Source organism: Carassius carassius, chromosome 2 (assembly GCF_963082965.1).
Source record: "Carassius carassius chromosome 2, fCarCar2.1, whole genome shotgun sequence".
Lineage (NCBI taxonomy): Eukaryota > Metazoa > Chordata > Actinopteri > Cypriniformes > Cyprinidae > Carassius > Carassius carassius.
In genome coordinates, this window is record NC_081756.1 from 38,226,791 (window position 1) to 38,249,975 (window position 23,185).

Here is a 23,185-nt window from a genome sequence, read left to right on the forward strand (position 1 = left end):
GAGGGTGGCACTATGGGGGACAGCAGTGTGGGAGAACCAGGATCCATGCTGCTCCTCGTTTCAGGTGCTCTCCGCCGAGATGAGACGGGTCTTCGATCGGGCCGTCGCAGGACGGGAGGCGGTCAGGAGGCTGGCGGAGTTACGCCAGCACGAGATATCTGTCTCAGACTATTCTATCGAGTTCCGGACCCTGGCGGTGGAGTGCCATTGGAACGAGGAGGTGCAGTGGGACATGTTCCTGCATGGGCTGGCTGATCGCGTCCAGAAGGAGATCTACGCCCTGGATCTCCACACGTCCCTCAATGGTTTGATCGAGCTGGCACTACGGGTCGACGCACGTCTGAAGACCTCATCACCATCATCATCATCATCTACGCTCCTCCCGGTAAGACTGCGGTGGTCAGCACAGAACCACCACTGTCAAGCACTACTGGACTCTGGGGCAGAAGGTATCTTCATGGATAGCACATTGGCACACAAACTCCACATTCCCCTCAGACCCCTACCGCACCACGGTTCACGTCCTCACTGGACAGCAACTCCCTACCATCTCATACATCACTGAAGACATCACACTCATCACATCTGGCAATCACTCCGAGACTATTTCCTTTCACATCCTTGACTCTCCCCTGGCACCCATTGTCCTCGGGCACCCTTGGCTCCTCCTCCATAACCCCAAAATAGACTGGTCCTCTAATTCCATTTTGTCCTGGTGTAAAAAGTGTCATGAGTCCTGTTTAGTGTCTGCCTGTCCGTCTGTGTCTATGTCTGTGTTACAGGAGGAGGCGGTGGATTTGTCTAACATGCCCGCTGAGTAACTCCATCTGAAGGAAGTGTTCAGTAAGTCTCGTGCTGCTTCTCTTCCTCCGCATTGTCCCTACGACTGTGCCATAGATTTACTGTCAGGTAAGTCTCCGCCTAAGGGCAAACTTTATTCACTTTCTGTTCCAGAGAGGGAGGCTATGGAGAAATATATTTCTGATTCTCTAGCTTCTAAATTCATCCGCCCTTCCTCTTCTCCTGCGGGGGCGGGGTTCTTTTTTGTGGGAAAGAGGGACGGATCACTGCGACCTTGTATTGATTACCGGGGACTGAACAACATCACGGTTAAGAATACTTATCCTTTACCGTTGATGTCTTCGGCCTTCAAGAGGTTGCAGGGAGTGTCAATTTTCACAAAACTGGACTTACACAATGCGTATCATTTGGTTCGGATCAGGGAGGGGGATGAATGGAAGACCGCTTTTAACACCCCCAGAGGGAACTTTGAATATTTGGTTATGCCCTTCGGGCTTTTCAACTCCCCAGCGGTCTTCCAGGCACTCAGGTCAATTCCATTTTTGGGGTATATCGTGTCGACTGAGGGAATACGCATGGATCCCGAGAAAGTTAAGGCTGTGGTAGAGTGGCCAAGTCCAGATTCCCGTAAGGCCCTACAGAGGTTTCTGGGGTTCGCTAACTTCTACCGGCGTTTCATTCGCAACTTCAGCCAACTAGCCACACCTCTGACCGCCTTGACCTCCGCCAAGACTGCATTCAGGTGGTCAGACACAGCTGAGGCTGTGTTTGCCAAACTGAAGAGCCGTTTCATTTCAGCCCCCATTCTGATTACCCCTGACCCTACACGTCAGTTCGTGGTGGAGGTCGATGCATCAGAGGTGGGGGTAGGAGCGGTGTTATCACAACGTTCTCCCTTAGACGACAAGGTCCATCCTTGCGCGTGTTTTTCATATCGTTTATCTCCTGCAGAACGAAATTACGATATTGGTAACCGAGAATTGTTGGCAGTTAAGATGGCATTGGAGGAATGACGACACTGGTTAGAAGTATCGGGGGTTCCTTTTATAGTATGGACTGACCACAAGAATTTAGAGTACATTAGCACCGCCAAAAGGTTGAACTCCAGGCAGGCTCGATGGGCACTTTTTTTCGGACGTTTTGACTTTACTATTTCGTACCGCCCGGGTTCCAAAAATATTAAACCCGAATTTTTGTCACGTATTTTTGACCATTCCGAACGCCCGTGCACTTCCGGGTGTAATTTTCCCGAGACATTAGTGGTCTCCACTCTCACATGGGAGATCAAATCGAAGGTCAGAATGGCCTTAGAAGGGGTAACGCCTCCGCCCGGGTGCCCACCAAACCGCTTATTTGTGCCGGAGGGATTAAGGTCTAACGGTATCCAGTGGGGACATTGCTCTAATGTAGCTTGCCATCCAGGAGTTAACCGTACTAGATTTTTAGTCAAGCAACGATTCTGGTGGCCACTTATGGCTCGCGACATTCACAATTTCGTTTTGGCTTGCTCGGTTTGTGCCACTGGTAAGATTTCCAATCGGCCCCCGGATGGGTTACTCCAACCGCTGCCGGTTCCTTCGAGACCCTGGTCCCGCCCTCCCGCCCTCCCAGGGCAACACGGTTGTTTTAACCGTGGTGGACCGGTTCTCGAAGGCAGCCCACTTTATTCCCTTGCCCAAATTACCCTCAGCCAAGGAGACAGCGTTGACTGTCGTTGACCGTCGTAGACCACGTCTTTCGTTTACATGGCCTCCCGATTGACGTGGTTTCCGACAGGGGACCCCAATTTGTGTCTAAATTTTGGCGAGAATTCTGTAAACTACTGGGAGTGACTGTTAGTCTGTCCTCAGGGTTTCACCCCCAGAGCAATGGTCAAACCGAGAGAGCCAACCAAGATTTGGAAAGGGTGTTGCGATGTTTGGTCTCCAAGAATCTTTCCTCCTGGAGCCAACAATTGTCTATGGTGGAGTGCGTCCACAATACCTTACCAGTATCAGCTACAGGCCTATCTCCTTTTGAGTGTAGTGTAGGTTACCAGCCACCTATTTTTCCCAGTATGGAATCCGAAGTTGCGGTCCCCTCCGTTCACGCCTTCGTCCAGAGGTGTCACCGCACTTGGACCAGAGCCCGCGAGACTCTACTCCAAGTGGGGGCGCGCACCAAGGCCAAAGCCGATCGCCACCGGTCTAGGCCTCCCGTATACGTCGTGGGTCAAAAAGTGTGGCTTTCTACCAAGAATATTCCTCTCCGTTCCGTATCTAATAAATTGGCTCCCAAATTTATTGGCCCGTTTACTGTCACCAAGATCATTAGTCCGGTGGCAGTCCGCCTTAAACTCCCTCCTACGTACAGGAGAATTCATCCCGCCTTTCACGTATCCAAAATCAAGCCCGTATTTCATTCTCCCATTAATCCGCCTACCCCGGTTCCTCCCCCGCCGTGACTCGTAGATGGGGAGACCACCTATTTGGTCAATCGCATTCTGGTCTCTAGACGGAAGGGACGCGGATTTCAATACTTGGTGGACTGGGAGGGTTACGGTCCGGAGGAGAGAAGTTGGGTACCTGCTAGGGACATTCTGGATCACTCCCTTATCGATGATTACAATCGACAGGTAAGAGATTCTGGGGACGCCAGGAGGCGTCCTTAGGAGGAGGGGTACTGTCACGGTTCGTGAATGCACTGTCTCCAGCTGTATTCATGTTACGTCATGTTGATTGTTTCATGCAGGTGCTACTCATTCCAACTGCCTATTTAACGCCCTGTCTTTCGTCTCCTGTTTGTCAGATCGATGTTTGAGGTCGTCCGTGTCTGATGTCTGATTCGTGTGTTCCTGTCTTGCTTTGTCTCCTGTTCGGTTTCTGTTGGATCATTACCTTGGATTTACCACCGCCGTCATCATGATCAGCGCACTCAATTCACCTACTCACCAGTCTGTGCTGCCATCGGGGTCCCTGCGTCATTCTCCAACCTACCATCATGTCAAATATTATAATAAACTCTGTTAACTTGCTTTTGCCTCCTGTCCTTCATAATCCAGCGTCACACAAATATCGAAGCTAAAGTCTTTAAACTTCAATTGATGCACAGTTTGTCCAGATCATGCTGTGAAAGTGAAACAATAATAAACTGGGGCCGTCGCTGATCCTTGCAAGCAAAGGGGTTAAGTCCTTGTCTAGACCTGGTAGCTTCGAGTGTCCTTTTACCTTCTTCCAGTACACAGTCACATTGTGTGTTTTTGTGATGTTATCACATTCCTGGAACAGGTGTTGGTGTTTGACTGGTTTCGTTGTTTGCAGTTTTGAAACCATTCTGTTTCCAGCTCCGAAGATGGCACACGAAACTGAGTCTGGCATAGTTAGAATCTGTACAGATGAGGAGTTCTCTGATGTTTTGAATTGCGTGAATACAGTTTGACTGTGGTTCAATGCCTTCGGATCCGATGGGCAGTCCCACTTAGTTAACCTTAGTTTGGCTGGCTAGCCGAATGGACACCTGTTGAAGGTGAACTGTCGGTTGCCAAATGTGAATGCCAGCTTGTGTTGGTCTTTCGGGTGCACCAAGTTCTTTATAGTTGTAGCTTTGGGTTGGATTGTGTGCCATCAGTTGGCCTAGCTCAGTGTCCAGTTGCTCTTGGTTTAGGTGCTGCAGGTTACTGGTGTCCTTGGGCATCATTGCTTTCAACCATGTAGAGAGGTCGCCCCCATGGACTGCTGGACTGGATGAACGGAAAATACTGGCTCACTGTAGGTGAGAGAAACACAGCATACACACAAAGAGACCAATGCAAATTCGTTCTACGGTTAACGAGCTAGAACGAAGATAGTGCCAACAGGTGAGTGAGGCTATCAGGGTAGGAAACCTAGGAAGATGGTGTGGGTTGGAGAAGAGATGGGCCAAACACTTAAAATATATCCGGGGGAATATTTAATATCCTGTGGCTTATGAGAAGTGGATGGGCTTTATCACATTTGGTTCACCTGGGTGAATTGATGTCACTCAGGTGGAAACCAGCCCCTTTTTAGGCCCCGGTTTAGGTACTGGTCCCACAAATTGCCTTGTTTGTGTCAGCTGGACTGATTGACTAACTTTGGAGTGTCAAATTGCTGATGTCGCCACTGCGGGCCGCATCGAGGGCTAGAGATAAAAGAAACTCACAGCCAGTCTCGGTAACGCTGGTCGGGCAACCTTGCTTACTGGAAACCTGAGATGACTATCCAATAACCAAGGGAGTTCTACAATCAAATACACAAAGGATGAACAAGGGAAACTTAGTGAATTAATGCTTAGTGCTTAGTGCTTGTTTGTTTAAAATCAATTGAGTAAATATATATGTAGAAATGATAGTTTTACCTTTAATGATAAAACAAAAAGGGAATTATGATATTGATTGTAATTATCAAAATAACCTAACCCAAAAGAGAGAAGAAAAAAAATAAAAATCAAAATAGAAAGAGACAGGATGAAACACGGGAGAAGAAGCAGGCTGCAGTAGCTGGTTTTTAGCAACTCCCTCTCTGTGCTTCACCCGGTGAACAGAAAACTTAATTAAAATTAAAAATTCAAAACTGGTTTAAATTTAAATTTAAAATAAGCATGTAAGAAGAATTAAAAGAAAAATCTGCATAATATCCTATAATAACCAATGACAATAGTAAGGTATAATTAATAATTATGAAATAATCAAAAAAATGAAAATGAAATATGCAATCCAAAATAGAATTGAAAAAAAGAGGAAAGAGAGCTGAAAGCTATGAACCGACTTAACAGGAGACGGCCACTAGATGGCTCACTTCCTTCTAAGTGGGTCAATCAGTGGATAACCTGAGACACTTAATTTACACTACTAAACAATTAAATTTTAATTCAAATCATGTTTGAACCAAACTCAAAGTAAGTGTGAACAGTCAAAGGCAGGAAAATTTGTCTAACATAAAATAATATTTGCACAAGCAAAGCTGTAAATGCAAATAATTACTGAGAATTTAGACGGGCTAATTCAATAATTACAGGGAAATAGAAATTAGCAGTACGAGAGCATTATCTGAAATGGCCACGAGATGGCGTAATTGCACTCATGGAGGCTAAAGAAGGCGAGGCGTAATTTGAGACTTATTAACACTTAAAGGACGTCCTCTGGTGTTTAGTCAGCAAAATTACAACCGAGTTCAATGTGATTTAGAATCTGAGCGTTTGTCAGCGCTGATTCTCTTGTAACAAAATCACAAATAAAAAACAGACAAAGGTTTTAGGACCTTTGCGGTGCTATACTGCACAAGACCGTGAGGCAGGATTTCTTCCCTGCACAAACACGCAAATGTGAACAACAGGAATTGTCCGTCTGTTGTACTCCCATACACATTTATCAAAATAACACTTATGATTTAAATGTTTTAGGTTTAAAATTGGGTAGCTAAGCCAATTTTTCAACCAGGAGTTTTATCGTTTATTTTTGAATATCACTGTGGTTAACCACAAATTCAATAACGATATGTAATTACGAGGCCTTTTACTACTGAATCAGAGGGACATCGCTCTGATCAGATTTACGTCTCGCATTAAAAAGAGATTTCTTAGTCTTTAATAGGCGGTTTACTAATATTAAAATGTTCTCACTGCAGAGAGATCTTGGTCTTCTCTTAACAGGACATTTAACATTATACTGCAGTGTACTCAGCATTTAACAGTGATGAAAATTGTCTAGGCATATTTTAGCACTGTTAGAATGTGCTGACTGAACAGCTTTTTGCCTCAGTCAGTAAGGAGTGGGTTCGCGTCTTGCGACTTATCTCACAATTTCATAGTTTCATAGCGCGCGTGCAGAAATGATTAATAGCCATATAAATGGGTTGAAACTGAATTGCTCATAAAACAAAGTTTGAAATGCCCACGTTCCTCCACCAAAACTGTAACTGCACTGGGTAGTACATTAAAGTTAGCTCAAATGATATATAGGGAATTTTAAAAATTAATCAGGAATATGATTAATTTATATCTCATATGACAGTTATATTAAAATTATTGAAGATGAAAAATAGGTCAGTTGTATATATCAATAACTCATTACAAGGCACTGTAATTTACTCATTAATATGTCAATATTCCATTCTTCTTATCAATTAACTTGCCACCAGTGAGATCCACTCACTGCCACATAGCCACATAGACTAAGCCACGCTGCACCTTCTCTAGTCCCATCAAAGCATAATGAGCCACACCACACCAGGGAGCAGACATCTAGTCTGCAAAAATGTGAGTATATTAATGTTTATTATATTTATGTTTGTTTTTAGTCTTTTTTTTCCTCTGGCAAATTTCTTCAACTATTTTGATTTCATATTGTTTCTTACACCCTTTCTTATACAAAAATGACTTAAAGTTCAAACTTAGATGTACATATGTTTGTGCAAACTACTTCCAAAAAATCATATCTCAAGAATGTTTTGTTGAGATGTTGTAATTTGTGATGATACAAAATAGTCCTCATCGTGATTAGGACTATTTTGAGGACTATTTTGAGGACTACTTTGAGGACTATTTTGTTTGTTACATTTGTTACAGTTAGCCTATATTTATTTATTACATTTATATTATTTACATCAAGCTTTTGAATTATATAGTATTGTATATTGTTATTGAAACTTCATAATATTTCACTTGATTATACATTTATTCAGGAATTATAGTTTGGAAAAGTCTAACTAGTAAAATGTTTACACGTTATGTGAAAACTAGTACAAGTATATAAAAAGAGACTTACTCATGTTTATGATCTCTGCTGAATAAAGTGCTTCATTCTTTTTTTCTGAGGAAATCCAAATCTCAAATCCTCAACCACATCACAACTTTTTGGGGTGAATTATGTCTTATTCCTTTCATCATGAAGCAAACAGTAAAATAAAATAAAAACCTGAACAGTCTCGCTGCGTTGTCTTCTATTTTCTGGGCGTATTCAAGCCACGTGCTTCAGTGAAACATTAGAATCTGAATAGCGCGTTCAGCGTCTGGGCATGGTCACATTAGAAGATAATAAAGGGAGACGTGAAAAACAGACATCGCGTTGTTTTCATATGGATCAAGCTTTCTATAGATATCTCTCTCATGTCTCTTCGTTGAGTATTCACGGAGTAAAAGTTCATTTTAATGGCGCGTTTGTAAATGAAGATCAGCACAGAAAAAGGCTGCAGACAGCACACCTTGTTTGTTATCTTTATTTTATAAGTGCACAAAGTTTTGTTGTTATTATGTCAGTATACAAAAAAGTAGACCCATTACAAATTCGATTGATGTTTTGATTTTATCTGTACAATCAAAACTGAAAGTGTAATTTAAGTTCTTTTCGAGGTTATCAGGAAAAAGTGCCTCATAATGCGAAAATGCGTTAATCGACTTTGTGGTCACTTACCATCAAGGGAGTAAGAACGTCAAAGCGGATGCACTTTCCCACCTACACCAGCTTGATCCAACTCCAGAGGAACCAGAGTCCATCCTACCACCTTCAGCCTTCATGTGAACCAAATCCATGCCGCCAGAAGGGAAAAGTTAAATCCCATCCACCCTGAACCCTCTCGCTCCTCCAGAACCAGTACTGGTGACCTAACATGACCCAAGATATCAGCCGGTACATCAAGAGATGTTCAGTCTATGCCATCTCCAACACACCACGACATCTGCCTGAAGGTAAATTGGTCCCATTACCCAACCCTTGCCAGTCCTGGTCCCACCTGGGGGTGGACTTTGCCACCGACCTCCCTCCTTTGAATGGATCCATGACCATCTTAATAGTCTATGACCAGCTCTCCAAATCCTCCAAATTAATCCCACTATGAGGATTACCTACCACCCTGGAAACAGCTGAAGCCCTCTTCCAACACGTATTCAGGTACTTCAGTCTTCCGGAAGACATAGTTTCCAACAGGGTCTCCCAGTTCATTCAGTGAGGGTGTGTATCGTTCAGTTTATCCTCCAGATACCCCACGCAGACCAATGGCCAGACCGAATGTAAAACCCAGGAAATCTTTATCTCCGTTCTCTGGTCATGAACCTTAGGACAGGTGGAACCAGTATCTACCCCGGGCAGAGTATGCCCTGAATTCCCTGTGCCAGGAAACCACTGGACTCCATTTCAATGTGTGCTTATGTACAAGCTGCCACTGTTTCCCTGGACAGAGGAGTGTTCGAAAGTCGATTAATAAGATTACTAGTTCAGTGAGAGCGAGAGGGTATGGGACTCAAATCATATCCATCTCCAGTGGGCAGTCCAGAGACACAAGGTCAATGCAGACGATTGTCGCTCTGCCAATCCTGTCTATCAACCCGGGGATCATGTCTGGTTGTCCACCAAGGACATTTGCCTCCGGCTGCCCAGCAGGGAGCTAAGTCCCCGGTACATAGCTCCTTTTCCCATAGCACGACGCATCAGCAAAGTAACCTACTGGATCCCACCCACCTTCTATGTTTCCTTGCTAAAACCATTCAACCAATCATCTTCTCTCTCCCTCCACAAAGCATGAGGTACCCCCACCTCCACCCGAGGTCGTCTCCAACAAAACCATCTACAGAGACAAAGAGATCCTCGACTCCCAGCAGCGAGGTGGCCGACTTCAGTACCTCATAGACTGGGAGGGGTATGGTCCTTAGGTTAGATTGTGGGCCAGCCATCCTTAATGACTTCCACCAGGCCCACCCTGACTGCCCCACTCCCGGGGGCGTGGTCGTCCTCGCTGTCGGTCTCCGGTGTCAGAAGACGCTCATGGAGGAAGAAGTAATGTCACAGAATCACCTGCCTCACCAGCCAAACCAGCCTCCTACACCCATTCACAATCATCTGATTACTAATCACGGACACCTGCATCCACTTACCACACCAGTCAAATACACACTCACCAAAGTCACATTTCCTAAAACTGAGGTGATTAGCTTCAGTGTTTTCCACAGACTTGCACCCTATTTGTGGTGGCACTTACCCTAGTTAAATTATTCTTCCAAAGTACTCACACACAGACATCCATATCTCAGATGAAAATACTGAATTGAGTTATCTTCTGCTTCTTTTTGTGCTTGGATGAACAAATACAGAAAAAAACGCATCAAAATGCTCATCTTTTCTAATAGATATATGCATTTTGGAATGTATTGTGTGTGTGTGTGTGTGTGTGTGTGAGAGAGAGAGAGAGAGAGAGTCCTTTTTTTGTACCAGTGTCACCTATAGTATTCATAGTATTTCATGACTTATTAAGCCATTGCTTACAAAAATAATTAATTATGATTGCAGGTAAACAAGCTGGCTCTCAAAGGTGGGGTGGACGTCCAGGAGTGCATTTGGAGGATTATGCAGGGACTGATTATTAACTCTTTGGGTCAAAAAAATCAATATGACAGGAATAAATGGAAAAAATTGGTTTACAGCTCTTAAGTTTTGGGATGTTATGATTGGTAAGTTGTGCTTTATGCTATAAGAGTGGTTTAAATGTTTAAGAATCAGAAAAAAAAATATTTAAATTGATAATTCAGTTTACAAGGGGAGTAAAGGAAGAAAGCAGAGGATAAACAAGTCACTGTTATTTTACAATTTCCTTGCTGCATGTTGCATGTACTTATTGTAATAATAACAGTTAATTATGAAGAGTTATGTGCAGTAACTTTGAACCAAACCCTAATACAAACATTATTGTAAGTACTTGTAAAATAATATAACTCTGATCTTAAATTAACTCTTTCATTGCCAGCATTTTTTTTTTATTTGCCAGCCACCACCAGCGATTTTGATGATTTTCACTGAAATTTGATAGCCTCCAGTATATTTAGCTGTATAAATATTTCAATATGCAATACACCAAAATAAAGATCAGGGGTCTCATTAATGAAACTCAATGCACAATGCGCACGCCAGAACCTCAGTCAGGGGAAGATTGTGCGTACGTTCATTTCCACCTCATCTCCTCCACAAAATCACCATATATGGAGCTTACAACGCCTTGTTTTACTATGCATAATCTCATTTGCATATCATTAACATGTGAATTCCCATGCACGTGACACCATGTTTAACACAGAGGGCCCTATTTTAACGATCTAAATGCAAAGTGTAAAGCGCATGGCGCAGCTGCACTAAGGGTGTGTCCAAATCCACTTTTGCTATTTTAATGATGGAAAAAAGGTTGGAGCACCCGGGCACATGGCCTAAAAGGGTTGTCCCTATTCTCTTAATGAGTAATTGGTGTTTTTTGGGCGTAACATGCAATAAACCATATACATGACGTCATTAGGATCTGTCATTCAGAAGCATGGCTTTTCTTATCACTGCCAAGCTGATAACACCCAACTCTACTTCTCATTCCAACCAGATGACCAGACGATAGCTGCTCGCATTTCAGTCTGTCTGAGTGACATTTCTAGCTGGATGAATGACCATCACCTTCAGCTTAACCTTACGAAGACAGAACTCCTGGTGATTCCAGCTAACCCATTGCTTCATCACAACTTCTCTATACAGCTGGGTTCGTCAACCATTACTCCTTCGAGGACAGCCAGAAACCTAGGGGTTGTGATGGATCATTAGTTAAGCTTCACAGACCACACTGCTACAATGACCCGGTCCTGCAGATTTGCAACATTAGGAAGATTAGACCATTCCTATCAGAGCAAGCCACCCAACTTCTTGTCCAAGCTCTTGTTCTCTCCAGACTGGACTATTGTAATGCTCTCCTGGCAGGCCTTCCTGCATGTACTGTCAAGCCTCTGCAATTGATCCAGAATGCAGCAGCGAGGGTTGTCTTCAGTGAGCCAAAAAAAGCTCACATCACTCCTCTCCTCATCAGGTTACACTGGCTACCAGTAGCCGCTCGCATCAAATTCAAGGTACTGATGCTTGCCTACAAGATGACCACTGGCACGGCACCAACATACCTAAACTCACTGGTTAAATCTTATGTGCCCTCCAGAAGTTTGCGCTCTGCAAGTTAACGACGCCTTGTGGTGCCATCCCAAAGAAGTTCCAAATCACACTCACAGACCTTTTCCTGGACTGTGCCCAGCTGGTGGAATGACCTCCCAATCTCAATTCGTACAGCTGAGTCTTTACTCATTTTCAAGAAACATCTAAAGACTCATCTTTTTCGCCAGCACTTAACCAACTAATATTAGCACTTTTCCTTCTTTTCTTGTCTTTTCATTTATTGAAAAAAAAACGTGGCTATGCATTCTGTACTAGACTACCTGAGACTTGTCATGGCACTTGTATACTGTTGTTGTTCTCTTGTTGACCTGACTGCTTTTATTGTTCTCATTTGTAAGTCGCTTTGGATAAAAGCGTCTGCTAAATGATTAAATGTAAATGTAAACCAATCAGAGTCTCATCTTCCATTCCATTTAAGTGCCAGTTTTGCTCGTTATTGTAGACGTGGTGTGTCACATGACTAGTCTGACACGTCGCCATGGAAACAGTAAGGTGAATGTTCTAAAATAACGGTCGTCTTAAAAAAAACTCATTCTGGGGGGACTGCTAGAATATTTTAAACTGACCACTGAAAAGGTTAATAAGTCTAAAAGTAAATGCAAAAGTAAAAAGCACTCAGTAAGTGATGAAAGATTGTATTACTGTGTAAAAAAGTTTAACTTTAAGCAACAATGTGTAAGAATCTATAGTCTGCCCGACCCATATTCCACTCCACAATATGTTTGATTATGCTCATTTCCCAAAACGGCTTTATTATTAAAGAGAAGAAGAAAGTCAACAGTTATGTTATTTTTAGGCCATTTGGGATAATCAAAGCATGAGAAGCAATGAGCAAATGGTGAACAAATGTAGGTGTGCGACACTGAGAAGGACGTCAGAAAAAGGGCTGTCAGAACTTAATTATCATACAGAGCACAGCTGGAAGGACAGGAGCAATTCATTTACATTTAAGGGTAGTAAACTCTAAATTTAAAAAAAAAAGTTTGAGCTTAGGATATTCATGGCTCATTCTGACTCTGTTGAACCCAAGATACTACATGTACTGTACTTTGTCACTGCTATGCTGCAATTAACATTTTCATCAAGATCTTCAATGTCCTCATGACTTTTTCTTACAAATGTTTGGATTTAAAATCAAATAATTGATAAATGTTGTGTTTGTGGTAATCAGCCATGGATCAGGAGCAGACTCGTGTGAAAGCACAGTCCGTGCTGCTTCTGTACCACACATAGACTACATCGAACTGCTAACAGAGTATGTGTGAACCTCAGATACAGCTCAAAAAATCAAGCTTGTGCTGTGTAAGCTATTGTGCAACAATTACATGATTGTAAAAAACAAAAATGATCAAACAATTCAGTGAGATAAATATATATTTTTTTAAAAATGGCCACATCCAACCCTCAAATGAAAAAAATATAAATAAATATAAAACCTATCATAAGAGTCACCTAAGTCGTGGCCTAGTGGTTCGATTTTGACTCCTAACACTAAGGTTGTGGGTTTGAGTCTCGTGCTGGCAATACCACGACTTAGGTGCCCTTGAGCAAGGCACCAAACCCCCAACTGCTCCCTGGGCGCCGCAACATAAATGGCTGCCCACTGCGCCGGGTGTGTTCACAGTGTGTGTGTGTGTGTGTGTTCACTGCTGTGTGTGTGCACTTTGGATAGGTTAAATGCAGAGCATGAATTCTGAGTGTGGGTCCCCATACTTGGCTGTATATCACGTCACGTCTAAGAGAGAAATTCATTTTCAAAAATGAAATTCAGGCCCTGAATAAATTTCTAAAAATCTTGTTTGGATCATGACTATAAATAATTCTACATGATAAAAAGAAGGCTTTAAAAAGATCGGTATCAGTGATCAGATTGGCAGATACTGATTTTGGTGAGTGGCCTCAAAAATGTTAAAACGAGGAATCCTAATCAACACTTCCAAAGCTTGCACATATACAACTTCCTGGAACAACATTTTACTCCGTAACATTATGCAGTTTTAATCTATATGCTGTCTATTGCTGATGACAACATATTTTTTAATATGCATCTGTTTACATACAAGATCGCTCCGTTTCTCCATCCTGTTCACATGTGTTTTTGTTTGGGAGGTTTTGTACTCATTCAGAAGATGTGTATTAGCGACCTCTAGTGTAAAACAGTGAAAACACTGTACAAACTCGTCTTTGGCGAAGCATTGTCTTATAAAAGATGAGATTACTCGTCGATGCCAGGGAAAGAGTTAATAATTACACTGTGTAACAAGGACACCATAAAACAGTGTAACCAACAAATCCACTAAAATTGATCCAGGGACATTGTGATTTGATACAGTATATACATGCATAGACCAGTTAAAATCGATTGGTTCACACAACGGTATCTCACAACCAATTCATACATAATTTACAAAGTGGCTAATTCATACAAATTTGTACGACCTCACTCATACAATTTTGTACAATTTGTGTAGACCCCAGTGACATACAAATTCATATGCATTGTGCAACTCATAAAATACGTATGTTTTGGAACAAATCATGTGAATTTGTATGACCTCATTCTTACAAATTAATATGATTTGTGCTAAATCGTATGTATTTTACGAATTGCACAATTAGTATGGATTTGTACAAATGACCTACACCTAACCCTGCCCCTAAACCTACCCGTCACTGGGGTCTAGACAAATCATACAAAATCAAAGGAGAGAGGTTATACGAATTCGTATGAAGTAGTCACCTTGTAAAATATGTACAAATTGACGTGAGATCAGGCTGGTTTACATGATTCTTACTGTCCTTGTTATATTCTGCTGAACAAATGGTGTTGAAACTATCATAGTATTGCACTAAAGCCAAGATTTTTTTTTTTTTAAGTGATGTTGTATACGTGTGCTTATTGAATTGCACATGGCTCTGTGAAAAGCAACTGCTTAGACTGGTTTTCTCCTGGAGCTATATTGGAACCTGGTTGAAGGATGGTGCCAACTCATTACTAAACTGATCTGCATCAATTTACACTCTCTATATGTAGATGTTACAGAATGTCTGTCTGTAGGTTCTGGGTTCAGTTTTAATGTCATTGTCCTTCAAAATCCAATCGCCACATAAGCTTTTGATACAGAAGCTAATTTCAAACCATGTTTAAATGTATGTTTCAGCAGCTGTGATGCGTAACCACCTTCCACCACCACCTTAGTTCCACCTTCAAAGGATGGCTATATTTGGCCCCGGATAGGGTTGGTGGCAGGAGAGAGAGGATGAAGAGAAAAGAGTGTCAGGAGAGTACAACAGGTTAATGGACTTGTGACTTGAGATGTTCAAGAGTTGGTCTCTCCTGCTTGTCTATGAACCAAATCAGATGTTAAAGAGTTGTGTGCACAGTGCCGCTTGTTCATGAACTGAATCAGAAGTTAAAATGTTGTGTGCACAGTGCTGCTTGTTCATGAACTGAAACTTAGATGTACAAGAGTTCTGTGAAACATGGCATTGACATTCAAGCATTGTTTTTTTTTTTTATTGTTTTTTTATGTGAAACAATAAATATTTTTTCAGAATACTGTTGCTGTTCAGGCTTTTTTTCATCTGGGCCAAGGGTGTGTATAAAGTGGTTAAGTAAAGGTTTTATTGAAACTGACACATGGAACCATTTTCTTTTGGTCCTAAATAGGACCAGAATAGAGCCAGCTAAAGTCATAAATTTGTTTGAGATCTGGGTATGCCATGGGCCATATGTGGCCTGGGTTCTGGCAACCAGACCTGGTCCAGTCATGTACTGTAATTCATTGTTGAATAAGGGTCATGTGAAAGTGGGTTGTCTGCCCCATCACTGGGCTGAACCAATTTTGCTATGTGGGCAGATACTCAAATACCATACTTATTTACAATACTCAAGTAAATGTACTTTGTTACTTTCCACCTCTGACAAACAGTATAAACAATGCATTTAGATTAATTTATATTTAGTTTCAAAGGTGTGTGTGTGTGTGTGTGTGTGTGTGTGTGTGTGTGTGTGTGTGTGTTTTTACCTTGACCAGTAAGTCTGCAATGTCGGATTCTTTCCACTATATCAATGCAGATCAAGGAAAATAGAACCAGTGACACTGGCAGTTCAGCAAAAGTGTCCAACCTCAGATTATGTCTAATCTGTACCTACAAAGGGAGAAAGAGAGAGAGAAAGCAACACAGTAAGATATAGAGTTATGCAATTTTTTTCAGATGTACGGGGTGGGTGGGGGGGGTTAAAATAATTTTATATTTTCTTTTTAAAGTGCCCCTATTACAAATTTTTGAAAAAGACCTTTTATGCAGTGTGTAATCTATGTGAATGTAGACTGCAAAGTTGTAAAGCTGAAAGTGCATAATAAAAAAAGTTAACGTCTCTAAAAAGAATTAACTCTGAATCGTTAAAACAAGTCATTTTAAATTCAAATCTCTTTTGTGTTAAGTTCACATGTCACAAGTTGCCACATTTGCATAATGCCCGCCTTCATTCTGCATGGCCATCCCCACGAAAACTTGAACCCCCTCACATGTTGACAATACACTGTGCTCTGAACTGTATCAGTTTGTTTGTTAATTTTCAAAGGATGAGGCTGTGAAGAATCAGTGGATAAATTTCATCTTTACTATGAGACCACACCTTTAAACCGTGAGTACAGCGCATTAGAATTCGACTAGACTGGCATTAGTTTAGCATTCATGTCTACTGTTTCCTTCTCTCACTCTCTCTCCAACTTTTTTATGTTCTCTCTCGTTTCGTTTATCACAAGTTTATCAAACAACTCTGATAGTCAGCATCATTCAACAATCACGGTGAGTAATGGTTTCTCCTGTTATTGTCACTTGCACTGCTTGTCACATGTATAGTGTAGTATTCTCTGTCAGCAGCGAAGGATTCACATGTAACAAATGCAAGGAAATAGTTTGTCTGACAGAGAAGATCTCAGAACTAGAGACACGCATCCAAACTTTAATTGAGGATAATTAGAATTTGAGGGCCTTAGATTCAGCTTTGGATGGGACTAGCTTATAGAGTCCCGTACATTGTTCGGTTGCATTTGCAGAGCCCCCACAGCAGGGAAATTGGATGACTGTGAGGCGACATATTCGTGGGACAAACCACTTTTCTTCCATTCTGGTCAGAACATTAAACTGGTTCTCCCCACTCCGTGATGCACCCACTGAGAAACCTGTTGAAAGACCCCTAGTTATTGGCGATTCTATTGTATGGAACATGAAAATAGAGACACCAGACACAATAACAGACTGTCATCACTCAATGGCTGGATGTCTAAGTGGTGCCCACAGAATAAAATAGGTGTCATAATCAATTGGACAAGTTTTTGGAGCAGACCTGACATTAAATTACTTTAAATGAGGCTACCCCCCAAGATTACTATAATAAACATGTACTGCATCCAAAATTTAAATGGAGAGGTTTTGCTACAATTTATAGTAATATTTTCAGTATTTCTCAGAGCTCTGGTTTTAAGTGTAACTCGTTTGAAGTAATAGTGATTCAAATAACATTAGAGAAACCTAGAGAAACAAGTGTTAATGATAAATCCTCTGTGATATTTGTATTGGATACTGTATACAGGCTACAAAGGCACAATACAGACTTTTTTCAAAGAATTAGTTGATTTTCTATCTGAGCTAGTGCTGGCAGCAGATAAAGTCTTAATTGTTGGTGATTTAATATCGATGTTGATAATGAAAAAGAAGCATTGGAATCAGAATTTATAGATGTAACGATGTACAAACTTCATAATCTTTGGGAAGAAGGAGGCGGGAACCGGCAGACAATCAATTCAAACTGTAATAATCAAAATAAACACAAAACAGAAAAAATCAAAACACAAACTAAAATCCAGGCCTGGTCCTCTCTCGTCCTTCACTGTCGTCGCTCCTGTTTTATATCCTTCCATCTCCTCCGTTGGACTCGAGACCGGTGGGTCAAGCAGGTGTCGCTCATTTCTCAATCACTCCACTGGCCTCGCCCCGTTCCCACGGCTCTCGGCACCGCCCACTTGTCACAATAGACATTCTGAATTCCAGTGGGTTTAGCTGACAGGTGTCAGTTTCTACTCATTGTTTTAATCTTACATGACAGACTATGTACTGTCACATGGAATTGATATTAATAGCATTGAAATTCTGCAGCAGAGTGATGATATATCAGATCATTATCTAGTCTTGTGTAGTATACTCCATATAGCTAAAGCTGCAAATTCAACTCCCTGTTACAAATATTGTAGAAGTGATGGTTCCGAAAAAAGACTGCTTTGTAAATAAATCTCCTGGTATGTCTCAATTTCTCAGCATATCCAATAGCTCAGAAAAACTTAATGGTGAAACAGAAATTACTGACTCTCTATTTCTAGCACTTTAGATACGGTTTCTCCTTTGCACTTAAAGAAGATTAAGGAAAACAGTCCAACACCATGGTATAACATGCACACTCACACCTTAAAAAGAGCAGCCTGGAATATGGAGTGCAGTTGGAAGAAAACAAAACTAGAGGTATCTCATATTGCATGGTGGAGAGTATTTCTTCTTAAATAAAAGCTCTAAAAACTGCTAGATCTGCTTAGAAGAAAACAAACACAACCCTAGACATTCATTCAATACAGTGAATAAATTAATGAAAAATAAAGCATCAACGGACGCAGACCTTTCCCAACAGCACAGTAGTAATGAATTTATGAACTTCACTTCCAAGATCAATACTATTAGAGATACAATTATTAAACCATGCAGCCGTCAGCCACAATATTCAATCCGAAAGCACACTGTAGAGGAACAATTTAACTCATTCTCGGCTATAGGACAGGAAGAATTGTATAAATGTGTCAAATCATCAAAACCTACAACATGTATTTTAGACCCTATTAGATCTAAGCTACTAATTATGTGGGTCCTGTAGCTAGATTTAAAGGGATAGTTCACTCAAAAATGAAAATGTTATGTTTAAAAGCTTACCCCTAGGGCATCCAAGATGTAGGTGACTTTGTTTCTTCAGTAGAACACACAATTCAAACCGTTGCAGTCTGTCACTCTTATAATGTATGTGAATGGGAATAGTAGACTTGTAAGTGCATTACCGCCACCTATCTCTCAAATGGACCATTGACACGCCTAATTGAGATTGTAGATAGAATGTCAATTGTCCATTTGAGAGATTGGTGGCTGTAATGCACTTACAAGTCTGCAATCCACCATAAAGCATAAGGCAGTGCTCTGCATGCAGGCTTTGTTTTGAGGAGGGGATCATACAGTTCAGACAGTTCAAGCATTGCAATGCATCAGAGGTAAACAAATAAATACTGTTCATTTTTTGCACAGACCAATTGTTTTGTGTCTTTACATATAAATATATTGTCACAAGCATTATTGTATGGTTTAGCCACGATCCCCACCCACTGATATTATAAGACTGATAGACTGCAATGGTTTGACTTAAAAAATCTTAGTTTGTGTTCTACTGAAGAAACAAAGTCACCTACATCTTGGATGTCCTGGGGGTAAGCAGATAAACATAAAATTAAATTTTTGGGTGAACTAACCTAACCTATAAAGGTTTTTATTTAATGATAAATTTAATTTAATTTAATTTAACTTCCCATTTAATAAATTAAATTAAATGGGATGTCGTGGCCTAGTGGTTAGAGTTTGACTCCTAACCCTAGGGTTGTGGGAGTCTTATGCCAGCAATACCATGCCTTTGAGCAAGGCACCGAACCGCCAACTGCTCCACGGGTGCTGCAGCAAAAATAGCTGCCCACTGCTCTGGGTGTGTGTGTACTGCTGTGAGTGCACTTTGGTTCGGTTTAATGCAGAGCACAAATTCTGAGTATGGGTCACCATACTTGGCTGATTGTCACGTCACTTTCACTTTTTTTGTTCTTCACTTTCCAGTTAGCTTTATTAAATGAACTATTATTTAAAAGCTTTTCACCCTTCTTGGACCTGAAATGGAGTAATTTTGGCCAATATTGATAATTAAACAATATTTTAATAAATGTGCTTTTGTCTAAGCCTGTGATGGTTAAATAATGGTAATAAAACCACCAGTAGGTGACAAATCAAACAGCTCATTTAAAAATTCAAATTCAATTAGGAATGTAACAAGCCTTTATCACAATGTGTATAATATCCATCCTAAATTCTATGTGATGTTAGTCATTTTCAATACTATTTAAGGCAGACTGGATGGATAGTATGCACATTGGGATGCAGGAAAAATGTCCATTTGAATGGGCATTTAAATCACTGGCACACTTGATTTGTTCAAAAACGGATTCATTCAAGGAATGATACACTGTGTTATATGCACTGTTGTATAAAATACATAGCATATTTGTGCTTGTGCATTTTATATCAGGGGAATGTTTTTAAAATATAATAAAGGAAAAATCATACCTTTTCTGTTGTCTTCTTTTTAAAGAAATTAAAAAGTTTTGCTTGAACCATTTTGTGCAAAAAAATGCAGAAAAATGAAAGCTTTAGCATAAGTTCTGCCAGGAAGACTCAATTGTTAGCGTCACCTATTACCTTCTCAATTGTCCAATCACGTTCTAATGATAGAAGTATAAAAGAACCTGTGCTTACACTTGTCTGAGTTTGCAGATGCTGAACACTTCACTCAGTTGCTCGTGTTCAGTGGCCGACCAAAGAAAAAAAAAAAAAAAAAAAAAATGTCTCAAAACTCGCAATATATTTGCGATTATTCTGATTCTGACAATGAAATCGTCCTGCCATCTCCTGTTACCGCTCGCCGAAGTTCGCGTTTACAGTACCGCACTTCACCATGGGCTCAGTGGTCTTCGGAAAATATATCGAAAGCTCTCGAAAACGCCGGCATACCAACAAGCCAAGGTCTCTCAAGAGAAGATCTGATTTCTCTCGCTAGTAACACGCTGGGCTATCCCCCTGTTCCTACCCAAACCACTCCAAAAGCATCAACATCGACAACACAGACAAAACAGACCGGAAGGAAAAGAACGGCTAAATCATCTTCACCCGTTCCCGCAAAAAGAACATCTCAACCTGCCAGAGCACCATCTCCACCCCAATTCATCGAATCCACCGATACGAATTTCCATCTGATCTCTGCTGTTCAAAATCTCTCTAAAACAGTCAAAGAACTACAATCAAAAATGACTAACCTCGAACATTCTTTTATCAGTTCCCACTCAAGTGCAGATCCGGCAATACACTCCTCAGCTATTTCAAAGTCTCATCCTCTTCCTTCTGGATTTAGTAACGATCAGACCATGCCATCGACTTCAGCTTCCTCGCCACCTTCTCAATTCACTATCCAGACGCCTTTTCAAAATGTCTCCGCTTCACCGGCTTCCTCAAACTTTAACCTCTCCACAGCAACTTCAGCACAAGCATTCGGTAGGCGTTTTGTCCCACCAGCCGCCGCAACAGTGTCTAACCATTTAAGAAGCAATATTATCCAAGGCAAGGACATCAATCTTGCTACCTTACTGCTTCCTTCGCCTGCTGCCGACAGGAAAATGGTTGACTGTGGTGACGTGGCAGTACTTCTTAAAACTTCCGATCCCCGTTTACAACGAAATCTCTCGTTTGGCGAATTTGTCATTGCATTCAGCATTTACAGAGACATTCTGTGTCAAACCTACCCCGAGAGAAGGGAAGAGCTAGATCTATATCTATCAATGATGGCGGACTTCAGTCAAAGATACGGGGGAACTCTATTTTACGAGTACCACAAGTCCTTCTCAGCGAAATCTGCCTCCTTTATCTCACTTTTTAATTCAAGATTAGACTGGTCAGTTACCGACACCGAACTGCTCGTCCGCCATTTCGGAGGCCAAAAAAGCTTAACTTGCGCCATCTGCAGCGCTCACGGTCACAAGGCTTCATTGTGTCCTAAAGCGTTCGCTAGTAACGATCCAGCCGCTGTCCACGGTCCTGGAAATGTAAGCCTCTCTTCTAACTCCAGAGGTCACTCTACTGCGGCAGAATTCAATAACATACCTCTTTGTTTTCAATTTAATGAGGCCGTTTGTTCTTTCCCTAACTGCAAATTTGCTCACATTTGTAGTGTTTGCAAGGATCCACACCCGAAATCTGTTTGTCCACGCCGGTACAAACCTGCACCCCGCGGGAAAGCCCTAATTCGGAAAAATTTTTGAATAAACACCCATCTACTCCAATTAATATTCCCAACCTTTCAAGCTACCTCTCTTCTCACCCCGATCCGGTATTTGTTGATTATTTAATCACCGGTTTGTCCCAAGGGTTTCGGGTGGGTATCCTTTCTCTTCTTTCTGCCTCTTTTGTTGCAAAAAATTTGCAATCTGCTAGACACGAACCTGATGTGGTTTCTGTTCTTTTAGACAAAGAGGTTAATAAAGGATATGTCATAGGCCCCTTCACTTCTCCTCCTTTTTCTCCTTTTCGTATTAATGCCATCGGCATCGCAACTCGCAAATATTCCGGTAAAAAACGTCTAATCTTTGATATGTCTTCTCCACATTCCTCCAATATAGCTAGCGTTAACGAATGCATTCCCTTAACACCTTTTTCTCTTCATTACGCTACGGTGGATAACGCCATCCAGTTAATTAAATTAGCTGGTCACGGCGCCTGGTTAGCCAAAGCTGACGTTACCGACGCCTTTAAAACTATGCCAATTCACCCATCTGATTGGCCGTATTTTGGAGTGAAATGGAACTCAAAATTCTACTTCGCTGTGAGGCTCACTTTCGGTTGTAGAAGTAGCCCGCATATTTTCAACAGTCTCTCAGAAGCTCAGCGTGGCCTCGTCTATGTGTGGCTCAGCGTGGCCTCGTCTATGTGTGGCTCTGCGTGGCCTCGTCTATGTGTGGCTCGCGTGGCCTCGTCTATGTGTGGCTCAGCGTGGCCTCGTCTATGTGTGGCTCAGCGTGGCCTCGTCTATGTGTGGCTCAGCGTGGCCTAGTCTTGCGTGGCTCTGCGTGGCCTCGTCTATGTGTGGCTCAGCGTGGCCTCGTCTATGTGTGGCTCAGCGTGGCCTCGCCTATGTGTGGCTCAGCGTGGCCTCGTCTATGTGTGGCTCAGCGTGGCCTCGTCTATGTGTGGCTCAGCGTGGCCTCGTCTATGTGTGGCTCTGCGTGGCCTCGTCTATGTGTGGCTCAGCGTGGCCTAGTCTTGCGTGGCTCAGCGTGGCCTCGTCTATGCATGGCTCAGCGTGGCCTCGTCTATGCGTGGCTCAGCGTGGCCTCGTCTATGCGTGGCTCAGCGTGGCCTAGTCTATGCCTGGCTCAGAGTGGCCTAGTCTATGTGTGGTGTTTTTTTTTATATTTTTATTTTATTTATTTATTTATTTATTATTATTTTTTTTTAAATGGAACCCTATTATAAACCGTCAAACCACAAGTATTGAAGTTTTCATGTCTATCATGCTCGTTG

General features: G+C 41.7%; 1 protein-coding gene across 1 annotated transcript in view; it reads right to left on the reverse strand.

Moving 5' to 3' along the window:
* Positions 1-23,185, reverse strand: part of LOC132109666 (transmembrane protein 236) — a 236,260-nt gene that overhangs the window by 67,430 nt on the left and 145,645 nt on the right. Inside the window, exon 3 of the mRNA XM_059515934.1 lies at positions 15,787-15,910. Within this exon, the coding sequence (XP_059371917.1) occupies positions 15,787-15,910 (124 nt within the window). The remainder of the gene's footprint in view (positions 1-15,786; positions 15,911-23,185) is intronic.